This window comes from Xenopus laevis, chromosome 9_10L (genome assembly GCF_017654675.1).
Source record: "Xenopus laevis strain J_2021 chromosome 9_10L, Xenopus_laevis_v10.1, whole genome shotgun sequence".
Lineage (NCBI taxonomy): Eukaryota > Metazoa > Chordata > Amphibia > Anura > Pipidae > Xenopus > Xenopus laevis.
This window is the reverse complement of record NC_054387.1, coordinates 126,752,583-126,773,832: the sequence shown is the minus strand read 5'-3', so window position 1 is coordinate 126,773,832 and position 21,250 is coordinate 126,752,583. Positions and strand designations below refer to the sequence as shown.

The 21,250-nt window shown below is 35.6% G+C and overlaps 1 protein-coding gene across 1 annotated transcript; it reads right to left on the bottom strand.

Annotated features, from left to right (window-relative positions):
- Positions 1 to 3,725: 3,725 nt before the first annotated feature.
- Positions 3,726 to 4,686, bottom strand: LOC108701954 (olfactory receptor 146). The gene has a single exon (XM_018236966.2). It carries the CDS (start codon positions 4,680 to 4,682, stop codon positions 3,726 to 3,728), a length of 957 nt encoding a protein of 318 aa, XP_018092455.2. The 5' UTR covers positions 4,683 to 4,686.
- Positions 4,687 to 21,250: the final 16,564 nt, after the last annotated feature.

Genomic DNA, 21,250 nt, shown 5'->3' with positions numbered 1-21,250 from the left:
AATTTTTCAAAAAAACTACCACTTACATCCCTATTGTAAGAAACTGTAAATAGCCTCCCAGGAAGTAGAGGTTTATCTTAATCCTGGTTTCAGAGATCCAGGGAGTCCTTGCACAACTTGTTGACTGGGTTGCTTCCTCTGCATTGTCTAACTTGGGCAAGGCTGCACAAGGGTTTTCCCAATCATAGGGATGATTGACAAGTCCCTGAGCCACTCAGATGGGGCTATACTAGGCTATCAGGACAATATGGCCCATCAGCCAATCACCTTTACTGCCTGAAGTTGAGCCAAAACCCACATGGTCCTCAGAGAACAATGGAAAAATGGCTCCCTGGTGGATATACATAAACACCCTCTGGGGGGAAAAGGGGGGGAGAGTGTCACACAGGCAGAGACAGGGGTCTGCTTGCAGCAAAGGACCATAAAACAGCAGGAGGTAATAACCCTGCACAGAGCCTGCAATGTCTAACCCCCTTAAAGCACACACAAAAGGAATTTTTGAATTTAAAAACTTTGAATTTCTAACCATTTCTTGGGTACTTCGACCATCGAATAGGCCTAAATTCGACTTCAACTTCGATTCAAAGTAAAAAAAGTCGAAGTACTGTCTCTTTAAAAAAGTTCGACTTCGACCCTTCGCCACCTTAAACCTGCCGAATTACTATGTTAGCCTATGGGGACCTCCTAGAGCCTATAGCCAACATTTGGCTAAGTTTTTAGAAGTCAAAGTAAAAACGTTTGATCGATCGATTAAATCAAATCGGTCGATTTACTTCGACCGAAATGGCCAAATTAGATAAAAAAAAATTAGACTTTGACTATCAAAGTAATGCAATTCGATGGTCGAGTTTTTTACACTTCGACATTCGACCCTTGATAAATCTGCCTCTTAAAGACCCATTTATTAAAGGTTGAATTTCATATTCATGTGAATTTTTTAAAATTCGAATATACTCATATATGACTGGGAGATTATTTAAAAAAAAATCGAATGGCTAATATTCGATGGAATGGATCTTACCTGAACATTTTAATTGTATGCGATTTGTATTCGATTCATATGAATCAAATTTTTGGACCTGTGCCATTGACTTGGACATAAACTCAGGTTTGAGGTGGCGAATATTTGAATTAGGACTGTTTCCATGGTCAAGGTGTGATAAATCTCACATTCAAATTTACATTTGAACAGGAAGATTAAAATCAGAATGTGTGAATTCTGAAACTTGAAAATTTGAATTAGAATTTACTATATTACTTGATAAATCTGCAACTTATTATATTTCAAATTTTTAGATTTTTAAAGAAAACCACAAATATGTAGAGAATTGTAAAAAAAAATGGTGGCAACTGGTGATGAGTGAATTTTTTTTCAAGTTCTGCTGCGAAAATTATGCCCATAGCCCACAATGGGTGGAGTCTATGGGTGTCAAAAAAACATGTCTCGAAAAAATGTGTCGCCCTTTGACTGCAATGCATTTGGACAACTTTAGGCAAATCAAAACGGGTCAGATTCACCCATCACTAGTGGCAACTTTTTCTGTGCCGAATCCATTGGATTACAGAACAATCCCTTATCTGGAAAAGTCCAGATCCCAACAATTCTGGATAACAGGTTCCATACCTGTACTCTGTACAGCAATCAGTTATACTTAAATCCTGATATGCCCACCTTAATAACACTTCATTATTATACAGTAACTAAGTAGGTTCATACAATCAACTACTTATATTCATGTTGTAAGCAGCCCAAGCCCAAATTCCTCAAAATAGTGAATAATATAGAGCAATTAAATATGGTAACACCAAATGCTTTTGGAACATGCTGTATTGGAACCATGGATTATTCATATGAAACTACATCCAATTAAAATCTGCAACAATGCACATGCATTTTTTTCACATATGGTTTTTCTACTCAGTTGGCTTTCTACACTAAATTTACACAGAAGTTCTCTAAATGCAATACATGCACAAAATGCAAAATATGCACCAGAAATGAAAAAGGTTAGTCCTTCAGTTTTAGTCCCCTCCTGCCGGTCCTAATTCAGTCTCTCAACTGTGGAATGCTTCATATAGGGAAAAATGGATCAGCGCCTTTGGCAACGGAGTCGAGCTCACCAGAAACAAAAAGGAAGAAGGGGAGAAAAAGAGGAGAAAATCGACATATAGTGTAATATTTTTGGAAATATTCGTTTTACACCAGGTGCTTATGTGAAAAATTTTTCATTTCTGCTGTGTTTGTTCCCCTTTTTTCCAAAAATCCCTTTTATTTTAGTCCTCCATTTCGGGGGCTGTGCCTAATATTTAATTTTCAGCATGCATGTGCGTCTTCCACCAACAAATGGTTAAAGTGCCTACTTACAAGACTTTTATTTTTTCAACCACGTATAGTAGTGTTTTCCTTTCCCTCTACAACAAATTTCTGTGCCTTTCACCAAACAACGGCTAAAGTGCCTCCTTACAAAACCTTGGTATATGGCTCGCATGTAGTATTATTTTACGACCCTTTCTTCTTTTCTCAGTTCCTCCAATCAATCCCACATGGAATAGAGACGTATATTGTGTAATACGTTTTAATAAATATTTAAAAACTTTCATAAAAAATTTGCACTCACATTTTAATCAGGTTTCACAAGCATTTCTATAAAATCAGCTGTCCTTTGCAGGTTGCCCAGGTCTTTCCGGGGTAGGAATAAAAAAGCTGGCTTTTCCTATTCCTCGTGGTTGCATTCCTGCTGGTCAGCGTCCTGTCCCCTACTGCCTGACGCGTTTCGCTGGTCCAATCAGCTTCCTCAGAGGCACTTGCTGGAAGACGCACATGCATGCTGAAAATTAAATACTAGGCACAGCCCCCGAAATGGAGGACTAAAATAAAAGGAATTTTTGGAAAAAAGGGGAACAAACACAGCAGAAATTAAAAAATTTTCACATAAGCACCTGGTGTAAAACGAATATTTCCAAAAATATTACACTATATGTCGATTTTCTCCTCTTTTTCTCCCCTTCTTCCTTTTTGTTTCTGGTGAGTTCAACTCCGTTGCCAAAGGCGCTGATCCATTTTTCCCTATATGTGGCTTTCTACACTGTTTGCTGTGGGGGGGGGGGGCTTGATGTTTAGCCTATGTGCGGTACTTACACCTCATTCTTTTGGTAACAATTGTTTTAAAGGCAAACTGTGCACTGTCAAACTTCTCCTTCTATTTGTGTAAAAATAATGGGCCAGATTTAATTCATTGAGAAAAAGGTGAAAAGGTGAATGTGAGATGCAAATCAATTCAGAAAAACTTATCTCACTGTTTAAAACCTGAAAACTCTTTTTGTGTACAAATAAATAGTGATCTGCGAATTTATTCGCCAGGCGTGAATTTGCGGAGAATTAGCTCAATTTGCCGCCGGCGAATAAATTTGCAAAACGGCCGCGAAAATTTGCCGGCGTCAAATACTAGACGCCGGCGCCATTTTGCAAATTCGCCAACCACTACAAATAAAAGCTTTTTTTGGTTTCTAGCAGCTGGTCTACTCTAGACTGTTGGTTAGACCAAGGCTGCAAATTTATTCTCTGTTTTATAAACCTAGAAAAAAATATATCCTGTGGCTGTCTATATTGCAAAGGAATAAGTGCAGATTTGCAATTTTTTTCATGCTATTTCAGAACCTCAGATCTGAATATTTTTCTTTTTCTTAGACTACTGATTTTTTTTTCATTCAGTTCATCAAAGGCATTACATTCTCTGTAACGTTTTTCTTAAGGATGTTTTAATATCCTGGTTTTTCAGACTATAAATTATAGGATTTAAACATGGGGTTACTATTGCATAAAATACAGAAGCCACTTTGTCCTCAGTGTGGTGATCATTTGCATTTGAGCGAAAATAGTTAAAGAAAGCAGTGCTGTAAAATATAAAGACCACAGTTAGATGAGAGGAGCAGGTGGAGAAAGCTTTGTATCTCATGTTTTTTGATGGGATTTTTAGAACAGTTCTGATTATAGTGATGTATGGATAAAAGGTGACCCCTAAAATCACAACTCCCAATAACCCAGAGATAATTATAAGGAATACATTGATGAATGTGTCACTACAGGAGATCTGAAGCAACTGGGGCAGGTCACAAAAGAAACTTTGTAAATCATGTGAGCTGCAAAAGGTCAGTTTAGTTAAAAGGACAGTGTGCATCAAAGAATGTACTACACAAACAACCAACACACCTGAAACAAGCTGCACACAAACTTTCCAGCTCATTATTTGCATGTAGTGAAGAGGTCTGCAAATAGCAATGTATCTGTCATAGGACATCACTGCCAACACAGATATCTCTGACTCACCAAAAAAGAAGAAGAAGAAGATCTGAGTTATACAAGCTTGCACAGAAATGGTCCTTTTGTCTTTGAATAAATCAAAAAGCATTCTGGGAGAAGTGACTGAAGAGTAACACATATCCAGACATGCCAGGGTTCCAAGGAAGAAGTACATGGGGGTCTTGAGATGGGAATAACTGAAGATCAGTAGAAGGATGAGAAGATTCCCAGTTAAAGTCATAATATAGATCAGGAGAAACACCAGGAACAGAGGAAGCTGAAGACTTGAAAAATCAGACAACCCAGCTAGAACCAACATATAAACTATTGTTTGGTTTTCCATCTCACTTTTAACAATACCTGCAAAAATGAACAATAACATAATGATAACACATTAATAAAATGATTCCTTATTTTTTTTGTCCAAAGGATCTGAACTCACTCTCTCCTTGACAGTTTTTAAGTGCAAGGCTTTAATTCTGGTTTTACTTAAAGACAAAAACAATTGCCTTTGTTTTGCTAAACAATTCACATTACTGAGCGCTTAGTAATACCAGTTCCAGCATCATTTTTGGTTTATTATTCAATGGAAAGTTAAGTGACATCTCTTAGCAGTTATAAATTGTTCTCAGCAAGAATCACTTTGAAGGATCATTCCTTTAGTTTAGATGTTAGATCCCTTAACTCACATGTTATGGTCTACCATCTAGCATTTATTTTGTCATTAATACCAATATAGTTCATGTCATGTCTAGGCCCACCAAATAATTTTCCCTCATGTCAAACACAAGTCAAACCCTGGTGCCAGAGAGACAGCAAACTCATAATGTGTAGTTATCTAGAATACAGTTTACCACATTTACTTTCTTAAAGGGGCTGATCAACTTTAAATTATATTTTAATATGATGTTGAGAATGATATTCTGAGGCAATTTGCAATTTGTTTTAATTTTATATTATTTTTTTTTATATAAATTTTTGAGATATTTAGGATTTTATTCAGCAGCTCTCTGGTTTGCAATTTTATCAATCTGGTTGCTAGGGTCCAATTACGCTAGCAGCCGTGCACTGATTTGAATAACAGACTGGAATACTGAATTGGAGAGGCCCTGGATAGAAAGATGAGTAATAAAAAGTAGCAATAAATACAAATGTGTAGCCTTACAGAGCATTTGTTTTTTTAGATGGGGGTCAATGACCCCCATTTGAAAGCTGGAAAGAGTCAGAAAAAGACTGCAAATAATTAAAAAAATATAAAAAATTAAAAATGAAGGCCAATTGAGAAGTTTCTCTGAATTATCCTTGCTATATTATACTAAGGGGGATATGGCATAACATTTTCTAATTGCAAAACTTTGTGAATACAAATTTGCATGTTGCAATGTAATATTCTTTGTTAGGCTTTTATTGCATTGTGAATCTTAATTATGCATTAGTTCTGGAGTTTTTGAAATATTTTGTCACAATAAACAGTTTGCAATTGCGAAATTTTATTACATACACTGTGCACTATCGCAAACTATCACATTTGTGATCGCTTTCTTCACATCGTCACATGAGGGGCAAAGTGTAACATTGCGAACAAATTGCAAACGATTTATGTATTCGCGACCAATATCCAATGTTACTTTCCCCCCTAAAAGTTAACTCAAAGGTGAACCACCCCTTTAAAGAGATTCTGTCACAGAAAAACATGTTTTTACAAAATGCATCAGTTAATAGTGCTGCTCCAGTAGAATTCTGCACTGAAATCCATTTTTCAAAACAGCAAACAGATTTTTTTTTTATATTTAATTTTGAAATCTGACATGGAGATAGACATAGTGTCCATTTCTCAGGTGCCCCAGTCATGTGACTTGTATTCTGGTAAATGTCAGTCTGTCAGTCAGACCTTTCAACCCCCAGTAGCCTAACAACAGAACAATGGGAAAGTAACCAGATATAAGAACAGCTAAAAAATATATACTTGGTTCAGGAATAAGATTTTATATGGTAGGGTGAATTATTTGCAGTGTAAACAATGTAATTTAAAATAAAAACTACACCATAAAAAAACATGACAGTATCCCTTTAATAATTATTTATATGTCTGGAAAATGTGTAATAAATATAAATATTTGATGTTTCAAAAAACTAATTTTACTTTGACGGAGGTTTCTATCTCCAAAGATGTGGCGCAGCCGTGGGTGCTTCCTTTGCTCCCACTTATGCCCAAAATTTTCATGGGTTGGTGGGAGAGGTGCCATGTCTTTGGGGAAACAAACCCATACTGCAAACATATTATTTGATTCTTTAGATATATCGACGATTGTATTGGAATTTGGGACGTGGAGGATCAATCCTTACATTCCTTTTTTGGTTTTTGTAATGGGGCTGTAAGTGGTATACACTTTACTTATGAGGCACATGAAACTGCGATGCCATTTTTGGATATTATCTTCTCAGTCAATCAGAATAGGATTAAAACCACATTGTGTCACAAGCCTATTAAACTGAATACTTTGTTACATACTCAGAGTGCTCACCCTAAACTGTGCCTTAGAGGCATCCCTTTAGGCCAGGCAAGGGATTTGCAAGATTTGTAGAATGGGGATATGATTCTAAAGATATTAAATCAGCATATGATAAAGATGTCTCCAAGAATAGGTTGGATCTATTGAGATATAACAATACTAATAATAAAGACAAAAGGATAACATCATCCAGAGCCCGTAGACAAGATCCAGGGTCCACCCTACATTTTAGTACAACTTACAATAGGGATGCCCATTATATACAGCACAGTATCCATAGACACTGGGATGTCCTATTTCAGGATCCGTTTTTTAAAGACTCTTTAGATCAATGTCCTTCCTTTGTCTTTCGTAAAGGTAAATCCTTAGCATCTTGGTTATTTCCAAGTCTATTTGAATCCAGGAAACAGAATAGAAATCCGAATTGGATGAGGTATAAAGGCATCAATAAGTGTGGCCGAACCAGATGTAAAGCATGCACAGTATTAAATGTTTCTAGTGATTTTATTAGTACCCATACAAATAAAAATTATAACATGAAACAGTATTTTAACTGTAAGTTGAGAAGGGTCATTTACCTGGCCCTGTACAGAAATTCAACTGCACACTCAGGCCCTTTGATTCACGATTCCGCTTGGTGCTCAAACTCTTAAGGGGGTTGGTACTCCCAATGGCAATCTGTAGAAAATACAAGCTGGCACACAAAGTGATTCAAACTGGGGAAACCCCTGGTGCATTTATTGTGTCACAACATTTCAGGGACGTTCTCCCTTCGTCACGAAGGGGGAATGCCCCCGAAACGTTGTGATGCAATAAACGCACCGGGTGTTTCCCCGGTTTGAATCACTTTGTGTGCCAGCTTGTATTTTCTACTCATTTACCTGGCCACCTGCACCTGTGGGTCTCAGTATGTAGGCAGGACTACACGGTGTGTGAACATCTATCGGCAGCAGAAAGAGGAGACACTGATAGGGATGGGCGAATTGACGCCCATAGACTTGTAGGGCATTGTGTGACAAAAAAAAAAAGACGCGCATCAAAAAAAATTCGCCGCGCAACAAAAATTCTTTGACGCCCATAGACTGTGATGGGCATCGCCGACATTTCGGGGCAAATTTTTGCAGAAATGAAACGGGTCCCTAGACACTAAATCTGCTAGAGCCAAACACATTATAGAACAACATAAGAAAGTATCACACTTTACCTTTCAGATTATTGATAGATTGAATAAACAAAGAGTGGATATAGACAAACACTGTCTAAGATGGAAGCTTTTTGGATATACCAACTAAAAACCGTAGAAATATACGGAGGGCTAAATCGAGAATGGGAGTTGACATGTTTCTTTTGAGATTCTTCGTGGAAATAATTTGTTTTCTATAATCTTCTTATATGAGAGTTAGTTTCTGTCAATCCTTTTTTCTATTAATTCTCGCTTTCATGTGTATAATGGTGGGTCTGCTGATTCATCTAAATTTCATGTAATTAACTATAGAATATTTAAATGAATTGATTTAATTATGTATTGATTAATTGCTAGCATTTAATACTTAATTTGTTTTATTCTAATTTTTTCTATACCTGTAACAAATATAGTTCCCATTTTCCTCTCCGCTTTCGGAGTCCATGAATTGTTATATGTATATTGATATTAGAATGTATTATCCGATGAGTTTTTGTACCATCAAATATTTATATTTATTACACATTATCCATACATGTAAATGAGCCACATAAGCCTTCTCTTTCCTATCACCAAGTGGCATATACTGTAGCAAGATGATTAAAGCTCTAGTTTAAGATGGAGAGTGCAAAACTGTTGAACACGTGTTGCTACGTGATGTTAAATGCAAACATGAAATATGTTATTGATGAATTTAGATCCACTAACAATGTAAAATATTAATTTAACTATTACCCAAGTTAAAAAATTGACAGGACCTACCATAGGCTCAACAATTTCTATTTCCTGAATATCAATAATAACATCTAGGACCTTTACACTGAATACAAACATTTACAATACATTTCAAACTTTACACATAAGTAATGACATGCATAATAGGTTTTTACTTGAACAATGACAACCCAAACCTACAAATAATTGCAGATTTTTCAAAAGCTGATTTACTTTTTCAGGATAGAATGTGTTTTTTTTCAGCTGGTAAATGCTTTCCCGGCTTATGAAAAAAATTGAAAATTTAACTGATCTGACTCATCTTATTGATTTTTTCCACCAAAATATTGTTCACCAACTGTAAACAGGAGAATTTACCCTTACAAAAGTGTACAAATTGCATATATGGAGAAAAAGGCGAAAACATTATTGATTTAAAAAAAAAAACACCAAATGTATATTCCATAGCCCTGTCTAACTGCAGTGGTTTGAACATTTTTTGAGAATTGTCACTAAATTTTGAAAGTATTTTAAATGATAGAACATACAGTTGTATAGGAAAATAGACCCTATATTCATCTTTCTTTTTCATTTCAGTGATGCCGTGTAATAAGAAACTGAGACTAACCTCTACACAAAGCAATGCATTGTGACATGCTCTACATGAAAGATTGGGCAACCTCAGTTTCATGAAAGAAGAACCTAAATAAACCATCCGATTGCTCTCTAGTGGTTAATTATAATCTTAAAATACAGTCACCATAGCCTACAGAGACCTAAAAAATCCAAAGCCAATGGGTTAGGTGTTCATTAATTAACTACTTGACTAATATGGATAAACTTATTTGTACTTCAGATAAGAAGAAATCAGTTTTGACCAATAGGGTTTCTAAATCAAACACCAGTTTAACCAGTAGAGGGCAACTTAAATTATATTTAAATTACTTGAAAATACCACCCGTATTGCCTACATTATGTTCTGATCGTTAGTCCCTAGGGCCCACGATTGGATCAGCCTGATGTGACCCATCTCAATGTGGGCATATTAGGGAGAGATCCGCTCATTTGGGGAAATCGCCAAACGAGCAGATCTCTACATGTATGGCCACCTGAACAAAACTGAGGTCTACTTTGTATGAAGCATTGGCCTCAACTGTGCTAGGAGTATGTTTTAAGTGTTGCTGAAATGGGTTTATATTAAAAGCTGTGTTTGCCACATGTGCATAAAATTTTTTGCTGTGATAGAGAACATTACAATTGCTTATACAAATATTAACTTTTATTATTACTTACTAAGAGATCCTAGAGCAGCCACTTCCTAAGGTTGTGAGTAGCCTCTTTGAATTAATATTTATAGGGTAGATTGTGATGACCACCTGGGCACCATAGAGCAATCTGGAGGCTATAAAAGTTTAGAGTCTGATTTATTTTGGCTTTCTGTATTAAGCCTTTGTAAGAGGCAGTTCTAGAGCAGGTGTTCTGCACCTTAAAATACATTTTCTAAAAATAAAGCACATTGGTGAACATAAATCAGCGAAACCAAAATGATTAAAGGAGTTGTTCACCTTTGAGTTAACATTTAGTATGATATAGAGATAGATATTCTGAGACAATTTGCAATTGGTTTTCATTTTTTATTTTTTGTGGTTTTTTTTTAGTTATTTGCAAAATTCTGCACTGAAATCCATTTCTCAAAAGAGCAAACAGATTTTTTTATATTCAATTTTGAAATCTGACATGGGGCTAGACATATTGTCAATTTCCCAGCTGCCCCAAGTCATGTGACTTGTGCTCTGATAAACTTCAATCACTCTTTACTGCTGTACTGCAAGTTGGAGCGATATCATCCTCTCCCTTTTCCCCCCCAGCAGCCAAACAAAAGAACAATGGGAAGGTAACCAGACAGCAGCTCCCTAACACAAGATAACAGCTGCCTGGTAGATCTAAGAACAGCACTCAATAGTAAAAACCCATGTCCCACTGAGACACATTCTGTTACATTGAGAAGGAAAAACAGCAGCCTGCCAGAAAGCATTTCTCTCCTAAAGTGCAGGCACAAGTCACATGACCAGGGGCAGCTGGGAAATTGACAAAATGTCTAGCCCCATGTCAGATTTCAAAATTGAATATAAAAAAATCTGTTTGCTCTTTTGCGAAATGGATTTCAGTGCAGAATTCTGCTGGAGTAGCACTATTAACTGATGCATTTTGAAAAAAACATGTTTTCCAATGACAGGATCCCTTTAAGATTTATAAGGTAGATCATAACAAACAGCAGAAACAGAGAAAGCTGAAGACTTGTAAGATCAGACAGTCAAGTGAGAATTAACCTATAAACTATTGGTTTTTTTTTCCATCTCACTTGATAATACATATATACAGTACATAAAGGGGCACATTTATCAAGGGTCAAAGTTCGAAGTGAAAAAAACTTCGAAATTCGACCATCGAATAGGGTAGTCTGACATTCGAAGTCGAAGTATTTTTATGATCGTACGATCGTACTTCGATCGTACTATGATCGGACTATGATCGGACTTCGATCGGACTTCGATCGAACTTCGATTGAACAATTTAATTGTACGATTTTACATAAAAAGCCTTCGACTTCTCAAAACTTAGCCACATTTTGGCTACAGGTTCTAGGAGGTCCCCATAGGCTAACATAACAATTCGTCAGGTTTAAGGTGGTGAAGTGGCAAAGACGAAGTTTTTTAAAGAGACAGTACTTTGATTATAGAATAGTCAAAGTATTTTACTTCAAATCGAAGTCGAAGTTGGCCTATTCGATGGTCGAAGTACCCAAAAAATTACCTAGAAATTCCTCGGTTTTGAATTTGAAAATTCACTTTGTATCCACTTTTACCCTTAGTAAATGGGCCCCTTAGTGTAATTCAACTAGGGAATAGTCCAAATTCGATTTGAGTATAAATTTTTTTTGAAATGTATCATGTACTGTCTCTTTAAGAATTTGAATTTGACTATGTGGCATTTAAAAACTGCTGAATTGGTGTTTTAGCCTATGGGGGACCCCCTACAACCAATTTGGTGGACTTTTGAAAATCAAATTTTTTTTTTCAAATTCGATTCGAGTTTGCAGGTCGATCCAATATAAAAAATTTGATTTTTTTTTTTTTAATAGATTTCAATTGGTCATTTGTTTTCCGAATTTTGAGTTTATGGGAGTTGATGGGATTTTTTCGAAACCTCCCATAAACTTGAAATTCGACCCTTGATAAATATGCCCATTAATGTCTCAATGTTATTGTGAACAAGACCCCAGATAGAATACATCCTTGAGTGCTTCAGTTTAGACTGTTCTCTTCTTCTGATTTTCTCACTTTCATTTGTTATGGTACTGTGTCTATGAATTGGAGGAAAGCTGATGATTTCAAAACTTTAATAACATATCACCCTCTCAACCTGGCAATTATAGGCTTATACATTTGATATCTTTGTTTAGTCATTTGAAAGTTTGTTAAAGGGCTCGTTCACTTTCAAATTAATTTTTAATATGATGTGGAGAGTAGTAGTAATCGGTGGCGAATTCCCGCAATTCGCTGCCGGCAAATAAGTTTGCGAAACTGTCATGAAAATTCGCCGGCGTAAAAAAAAAGACGGACGCCGACATCTGTTTTTTTGGATGCGGGTGCATTTTCGCCAGTGAATTTTCGAGAGATTGGAATATGAATAGGATGAGTAATAAAAATAGCAATAACAATACATTTGTAGCCTTACAGAGCATATGTTTTTAGATGAAGTCAGTGCCCCCCCTCCCATTTGAAAGCTGGATAGATTCAGAATAAAAACTATAAAAAATAAATAATGAAAGCCAACTGAAATATTGCTTGGAATTAGCCATCCTCTAACATACTAAGGGGGTTATTTACTAAACTCCGAACCCCGAAATCCTGAAAAATTTGTGATTTCTTTTTTTAAAAAATCTGACTTTGAAAAACATCACGAATCTTTCGGAATTTATTAAACCCCGAGGATGGAAAAATCAGAATCAGAAAATCCGACATCTCAGAACTGTCGAGGTTGCTTATAAGTCAATGGGAGAATTTTTTGATGTGTGCTGGGTTTCATGCAATACTATATATATATATATATATATAAAACCTGATTTAGAGGACAGTGATGAGGGAACTTTTTATTTACAGTTAGATACCTCCAGCAGTCACAAGGGCATCCATTGAGATTACAAGAAGGAGGTGCTCTCTATGAATATAAAAGAGGATTTTATAGCAAAAGCTGTGAATTTGTGTCAACTCTAGACTGTGGGTTAGACCAAGGCTGGAAATTTATTCTCAGTGTTTTATAAACCTGCTCCAGCAAGAAAAAGAAAACATCCTGTAGGTATTGCAGATTTGCAATATTTTTCATGCTATTTCAGAACCTCAGATCTGAATATTTTTATTTTTCTTAGACTACTGATTTTTTTTTATTCAGTTCATCAAAGGCATTACATTCTCTGTAAAGTTTTCCTTACGGATGTTTTAATATCCTGGTTTTTCAGACTATAAATTATAGGATTTAAACATGGGGCTACTATTGCATAAAATACAGAAGCCACTTTGTCCTCAGTATGTTGATCATTTACATTTGAGTGAAAGTAGTTAAAGAAACTTGTAGTGTAAAACATTAAGACCACAGTTAGATGAGAGGAGCAGGTGGAAAAAGCTTTATATCTCATGTTTTTCGATGGGATTTTTAGAACAGTGCTTATTATAGTGATGTATGGGTAAAAGGTGACCCCTAAAATCACAACTCCCAATATCCCAGAGAGAAATATAAGTAATACATTAATGAATGTGTCACTACATGAGATCTGAAGCAACTGGGGCAGGTCACAAAAGAAACTTTGTAAATTATGTGAGCTGCAAAAGGTCAGTTTAGTTAAAAAAACTGTGTGAACCAAGGAATTTACTCCACAAACAACCAACATGCTTGAAACAAGCTGAACACAAACTTTCCAGCTCATTATCTGCATGTAGTGAAGAGGCCGACATATGGCAATGTATCTGTCATAGGACATCACTGCCAGCACAGATATCTCTGATACAGCAAGAAAGAGGAAAAAGTAGACCTGAGTTATACAAGCTTGCAGAGAAATTATCTTTCTATGTGTGAGTAAATATGTAAAGAGCATTCTTGGGACAGTGACTGAGGAGTAACTCATATCCAGACATGCCAGGGTTCCAAGGAAGAAGTACATGGGAGTCTTGAGATGGGAATCACTGAAGATCAGTAGAAGGATGAGAAGATTCCCAGTTAAAGTCATAATATAGATCAGGAGAAACATCAGGAACAGAGGAAGCTGAAGACTTGAAATATCAGATAGCCCAGCTAGAACCAACATTTTCACTATTGTTTGGTTCTCCATCTCACTTTTAACAATACCTGCAAAACGAACAATAATATAATGATAACACATTAGAAAATGATTCCTTAGTCCAGCTGAATTTTCTGTCTAAAGAATCTGAACCCACTCTCTCCTTGACAGTTTTTAAGTGCAAAGCTTTAATTCTGGTTTTAGTTAAAGACAAAACCATTTGCCTTTGTTTTGCTAAAATTGACAATACTGAGTGCTTAGTAATACCAGTTCCAGCATCATTTTTGGTTTATTATTCATTGGAGAGTTAAGTGAGATCTATCAGCAGTTATAAATTGTTCTCAGAAATAATCAGAAACTAAGCACGTTAGTTTAGATGTTAGATCCCTTAACTCACATTGTATGGTCTACCATCTAGCATTTCTTTTGTCATTAGTTCCAAGATAGATCATGTCATGTCTAGGCCCACCAAATAATTTTCCCTCATGTCAAACACAAGTCAAAGCTTGGTGCCAAAGAGCAAACTCCTAATTTGTAGTTATCAAGAATACAGTTTATCCCATCGACTTTCCTAAAGGGGCTGATCAACTTTAAATTTAAATTTTAATATGACGTAGAGGCAATTTGTTTTCATGTTTTATTATTTTATTTTTTATACATTTTTGAGATATTTAGGATTTTATTTAGCAGCTCTCCGGTTTGCAATTCCATCAATCTGGTTGCTAAGGTCCAATTTATCCTAGCAACCATGCACTGATTTGAACAAGAAACTAAAATATTGAAATGGAGAGGCCCTGGATAGAACGAATAAATATAAATGTGTAGCCTTACAGAGCATTTGTTTTTAAGATGGGGTCAGTGACCCCCATTTGAAAGCTGGAAAGAGTCAGAAAAAAACGGCAAATAATTAAAAAAATATATAAAAAATTAAAAAGGTAGGCCAATTGAGAAGTTGTTCTGAATTATCCTTGCTATATTATACTATACTATATTATACTGAGAGGGATATGTAAAAAAATGTTCTAATGGCAAAACTTTGTGAATTTGCATGTTGCGATGTAATATTCTTTGTTAGGCTTTTATTGCATTGTGAATCATTGTGAATCTTAATTACGCATTGCGAACATTTAACACTTGTTCTGGAGTTTTTGAAATATTTTGTCAAAATAAACAGTTTGCAATTGCGAAATTTTATTACATACACTGCGCTCGAAAGTGGGAACCATATATGTTACAGGTATAGAAAAAAATAGAATAAAACAAATTAAGTATTAAATGCCTGCCATTAATCAATAAATAGTTAAATCAATTCATTTTTTTATTTTTACTTTGACGGAGGTTTCTATCTCCAAAGACGTGGCGCAGCCGTTGGTGCTTCCTGTGCTCACACGTATGCCAACCTTTTCATGGGTTGGTGGGAGAGGTGCCATGTCTTTGGGGAAGCAAAACCATGCTGCAAATATATTATTCAATTCTTTAGATATATCGACGATTGTATTGGAATTTGGGACGGGGATGATCAATCCTTATATTTCTTTATCAATTTTTGTAATGGGGCTGTAAGTGGTATACACTTTACTTATGAGACACATGAAACTGCGATACCATTTTTGGATATTATCTTTTCAGTCAATCAGAATAGAATTAACACCACATTGTGTCGCAAGCCTATTAAACGGAATACTTTGTTACATGCTCAGAGTGCTCACCCTAAACCGTGCCTTAGAGGCATCCCTGTAGGCCAGTTTTTAAGACTGCGCTGAATATGCTCAAGTTGGGATGCATTCCAGGAGAAGGCAATGGAACTTTGGGAAAGAACGGGGATACGATTCTAAAGATATTAAATCAGCATATGATAAAGCTGTATCCAAGAATAGGTTGGATCTATTGAGCTATAATAATACTAATCATAAAGACAAAAGTATAACATCATCCAGAGCCCATAGACAAGATCCAGGGTCTACCCTACATTTTAGTACAACTTACAATAGGGATGCCCATTATATGCAATGCAGTATCCGCAGTATCCTCGTTTCAAACCGGGGAAAACCCTGGTGCGTTTATTGCATCACAACGTTTCAGGGGCATTCCCCCTTCATCACCTGACGAAGGGGGAATGCCCCCGAAACGTTGTGATGCAATAAATGCACCATGGGTTTCCCCGGTTTGAATCGCTTTGTGTGCCAGCTTGTATTTTCTATTCATTTACCTGGCCACCTGTACCTGTGGGTCTCAGTATGTAGTTTGATATGCTTCGTAGAAATAAATTGTTCCTACAATCTTCTTATATGAAAGTTTGTTTTTGTCAATCCTTGTTTCTATTAATTCTCCCTTTCATGTGTCTAATGGTGGGTCTGCTGACTTATCTAAATTTCATGTAAGTAACTATAGAATCTTTTAATGAATTGATTTAACTATGTATTGATTAATTGCTGGCATTTAATACTTAATTTGTTTTATTAATTTTTTTTCTATACGTGTAACAAATATAGTTCCCATTTTCCTCTGCTTTCGGAGTCCATGAATTGTTCTATGTATATTAGAATGTATTTATCCGATGAGTTTTTTGTACCATCAAATATTTATATTTATTACACATTTTTCATACATAGCCTTCTCTTTCCTATCACCATGCACTCTTTAAATGAATGTTTTGTGTGAAGGGTTATAAGGGTTTATGTTGAGCACGTGTGTGATGTAGAATGCAAACATGAAATATGTTATTGATGAATTTAGATCCACTAACAATATAAAATATTAATTTAACTATTACCCAAGTTCAAAAATTGACAGGACCTACCATAGGCTCAACAATTTCTATTTCCTGAATATCAATAATAACATCTAGGACCTTTACACTGAATGCAAACATTTACAATACATTTCAAACTTTACACATAAGTAATGACATGCATAAAAGGTTTTTACATGAACAATGATAACCCAAACCTACAAATAATGGCAGATTTTTCAAAAGCTGATTTACTTTTTCAGGATAGAATGTGTTTTTTTCCAGCTGGTAAAAGCTTTCCCGACTTATGAAAAAAATCGAAAATTTAACTGATCTGACTCATCTTATTGATTTTTTTCCACCAAAATATTGTTCACCAATTGTAAACAGGAGAAAACTCTTCTTGCTGAAATTCAAGATAATGGAATTATCAAATTTACCCTTACAAAAGTTTTCCAAATTGCATATATGGAGAAAATGGCAAAAATAAAAAAACACCAAATGTATATTCCATAGCCCTGTCTAACTGTAGTGGTTTGAACATTTTTTGAGAATTGTCACAAAATTTTGAAAGTATTTTAAATGATAGAACATACTGTTGTATAGGAAAATAGACCCTAAATTCATCTTTCTTTTTCATTTCAGTGATGCTGTGTAATAAGAAACTGAGACTTACCTCTACACAAAGCAATGCATTTTGACATGCTCTACATGAAAGATTGGGCAACCTCAGTTTCATGAAAGAAGATCCTAAATAAACCATCCGATTGCTCTCTAGTGGTTAATTATAATCTTAAAATACAGTCACCATAGCCTACAGAGACCTAAAAAATCCAATGCCAATGGGTTAGGTGTTCTTTAATTAACTACTTGACTAATATGGATAAACTTATTTTTACTTCAGATAAGAAGAAATCAGTTTTGACCAATAGGGTTTCTAAATCAAACACCAGTTTAACCAGTAGACGGCAACTTAAATTATATTTAAATTCCTTGAAAATACATTCTTTCTTTTTGGTGTTACTGTTCTTTTAAGATGGCCATACACGGGCCAATAAAAGCTGACAGACCGAGTTGGCAGCTTATCAGCCTGTGCGTGGGGCCCTCCGACGGACTTCCGCAATCAAAGTTGGCCAGATGTCGATCGGGCAGGATTGCAGCCGTATCTATTCATTGATGTGGTCCTGCGATCAGACCACCCGTATTGCCTACATTATGTTCTGATCGTTAGTCCCTACCGCCCACGATCGGATCAGCCTGATGTGACCCATCTCAATGTGGGCATATCGGGGAGAGATCCGCTCATTTGGGGAAATCGCCAAATGAGCAGATCTCTACATGTATGGCCACCTGAACAAAACTGAGGTCTACTTTGTATGAAGCATGGGCCTCAACTGTGCTAGGAGTATGTTTTAAGTGTTGCTGAAATGGGTCTATATTAAAAGCTGTGTTTGCCACATGTGCATAAAAATTTTTGCTGTGATAGAGAACATTACAATTGCTTATACAAATATTAACTTTTATTATTACTTACTAAGAGATCCTAGAACAGCCACTTCCTAAGGTTGTGAGTAGCCTCTTTGAATTAATATTTATAGGGTAGATTATGATGACCACCTGGGCACCATAGAGCAATCTGGAGGCTATAAAAGGTTAGAGTCTGATTTATTTTGGCATTCTGTATTAAGCCTTTGTAAGAGGCAGCTCTAGAGCATCACTATCATTTATGGCACTGTATCTATGAATTGGAAGAAAGCTGGTGATTTCAAAACTTTAAAAATGTATTCCACTCTCAACCTGGCAAGTATAGGCTTATACGTTTGATATCTGTGGTGAGTCATTTGAAAGCTTGTTAAAGGGCTTGTTCACTTTCAAATTAATTTCTAGTATGATTTTTAGAGTAGTGATGAGCGATCCGATTTAAGCAATCTAGTTACTAGGCCCCAAAATACCTTAGCAATGATGCTTTGAGTTGAATGGAGATTGGAATATGAATAGGAGAGGCCTAAATTGAAAAATAAGTAATAAAAACTAGCAATAACAATAAAGTACATTTGTAGCCTTACAGAGCATTTGTTTTTAGATGGAGTCAGTAGGGATGGGCGAATTTTTTCGCCTAGTTTCGCCAAAAAAATGACGCTCATAGACTTGTATGGAGATGTGCGTCAAAAAAAAAAATTTGCCCCTTAGAGTTTTCACAACCCAAAAGTGGTAAAAGGTATTCCCATGGGACAGTTCCTTAGGGCAAAAAGGATAGCTTGTGACATCAACTGATATGAGAAGGCAATCCATGATATCACCCATAAATTTAAACAAAGAGGGTATCTTCGACAATTGATAGACAATGCAAAATGCCCTTACTACACTATGATAGGAAATATGGAATGCTATTTCCTCACCCTCCCTTATTTAGTTATTGGAAAGGACATACTTTAAAAGAATACCTACACCCGTCAGATTTATGTAGCCCCACTGAAAAGAGCACAAGTGTGTTCAGAGATAATCCCACTTGGGGTATTTTCCCCTATTTAAATTGTAATTGTTGCAGTTCAATAACGAAAGGGAATATTATAAACCACCCCACACAAGGGTACAAGATTATTCTTAAAAATTACACCACATGTAGAAAAAATGTAGTCTATATGATTAAATGCCCTTGATGTCCATGGGACTAACCTCACATCCAGTGAAGCTAAGTATACAGGAATTTATATGGAATTTTATTTATTTTTTTTATTATTTTTTTTTTAAATCTCTTTTTATTAGATTTTTAAATTTTCCAAAGGGTACAGAAAGAAAAAAGGGGAATGGGGAAAGAAAATGAACATAGAAAGGACATAAAAGAAAATAATTACACACCTTAGCACTTAATTATCATAATAAAATATTACTTCACACTCTATTACTTTTTTTTTTGTTTTGTATAACCTACGACTTTATTACAGAGATCTGTAAGTGATTTTGATTTATTAGAGCACAGATTAAATTACACATTTTACTCATACTCTTTTATATATTCACACCAGGGATAAGGAATTTTGAGCCCAGCACTAGAACAGACACCCCAGTAGCACTTCATGCAATATAGACATAATGCTACACAAGTGAGACGGTATATTCTAGAAGTAATCAGACGACCCATAAGAGGGGGAGTTTCTAACAAAGTTCTTTTGCAAGCAGAGGGCAAGTTGATTAAGAAACTTGACTCCATGTACCCAAAGGGTATGAACGAATGCTGAAGTTTAAAACCATGTTTTGGAGTTTCTGATATCTTTTATCTAATGCATGTATTCCTTCTTGCAGATTCTAAAAAAAAATAACCTTTACAAGCTTGAACAAGCACCATCCTTATGGAACATATAGATACTTTATAAGTCCATTGATAAGAATAACGATAAGAATAACGATGGCTGAGTCTCAGTATAAGTTTTGTCTGTTTCTGTCATTTTCAGGTAGGCACTATGTGCCGTTCCTGTACACCAAGCCTCAGTATAACACCTATCATAGATGATTTTAGAAAAGAAAAAGAAACCCCACCAATTGTTATGATTCTAAAATTGGCCAGAAATACTGCAACGTGATTTATTACACTTGTTTACTGACAACAATTCATAGAGAGTTGTAATAGAATTAATAAAGTGCTAGTGCTGCTATAAATTCATCCATAATTAGAAAAATTCATGGATTTAAGTAAAGTGCTGTGCAATAAATTAGAATATTAGGCCCCAAAGAAAAAAAATCAATTAAAAATATATATAGAAAAATGACCAACTTTAGGTAGTGGGTTAGCAATTGAAGTCACAATCCATAAATTTAGATTACAGAAAATAGAAAAAATAGATGGTGGAGTTGTCCCATAAACTAACTGCCTGATTTTTTCACCCACTTTTGAATTGGATATCTTTGATACAGTCAAGGATCTTAATTTATTTGCGAGAAAGCTACTGTTAAAAAAATTTTTTAACAGAGAAGAGGGTGGAGAAAATATAAATATTTCGGAAATGGAAGTCAGAGCATTACAAGATCTCGAAGATCTGTTATTAGAAAACTCTGATGAGAGATTAGAGGATAGACCGGATGGGACCATACTAAGTCAACCAGTTGATGATTGGATTAAGAAACTTAAAATTAAATCACAATTTACCCCAGCGTCAAATATCTGCCCTAATGTGGCCATTTAAATCTGGTAATCAAAGATATTATTAATTTACATCCACATATATACAATAACAACACCTCTAAAGAGGAGTGGAAGGCTATTAGGGACATGAAACAATGGAAAGATGTCCAGATCAAGTCATCAGATAAAGGGGGAAATATTGTCATTTGGCCCAATAACATGTATTTGGAGGAAGCAAATAAACAATTGGCCTCGATAAGTTATAAGGAAATCCTGGGAGATCCTACTGAAAATTTCATGGAGATTTACAATACTATGCTGAATGAAGCCTTAAAGGATAATCTCATTTCTAAA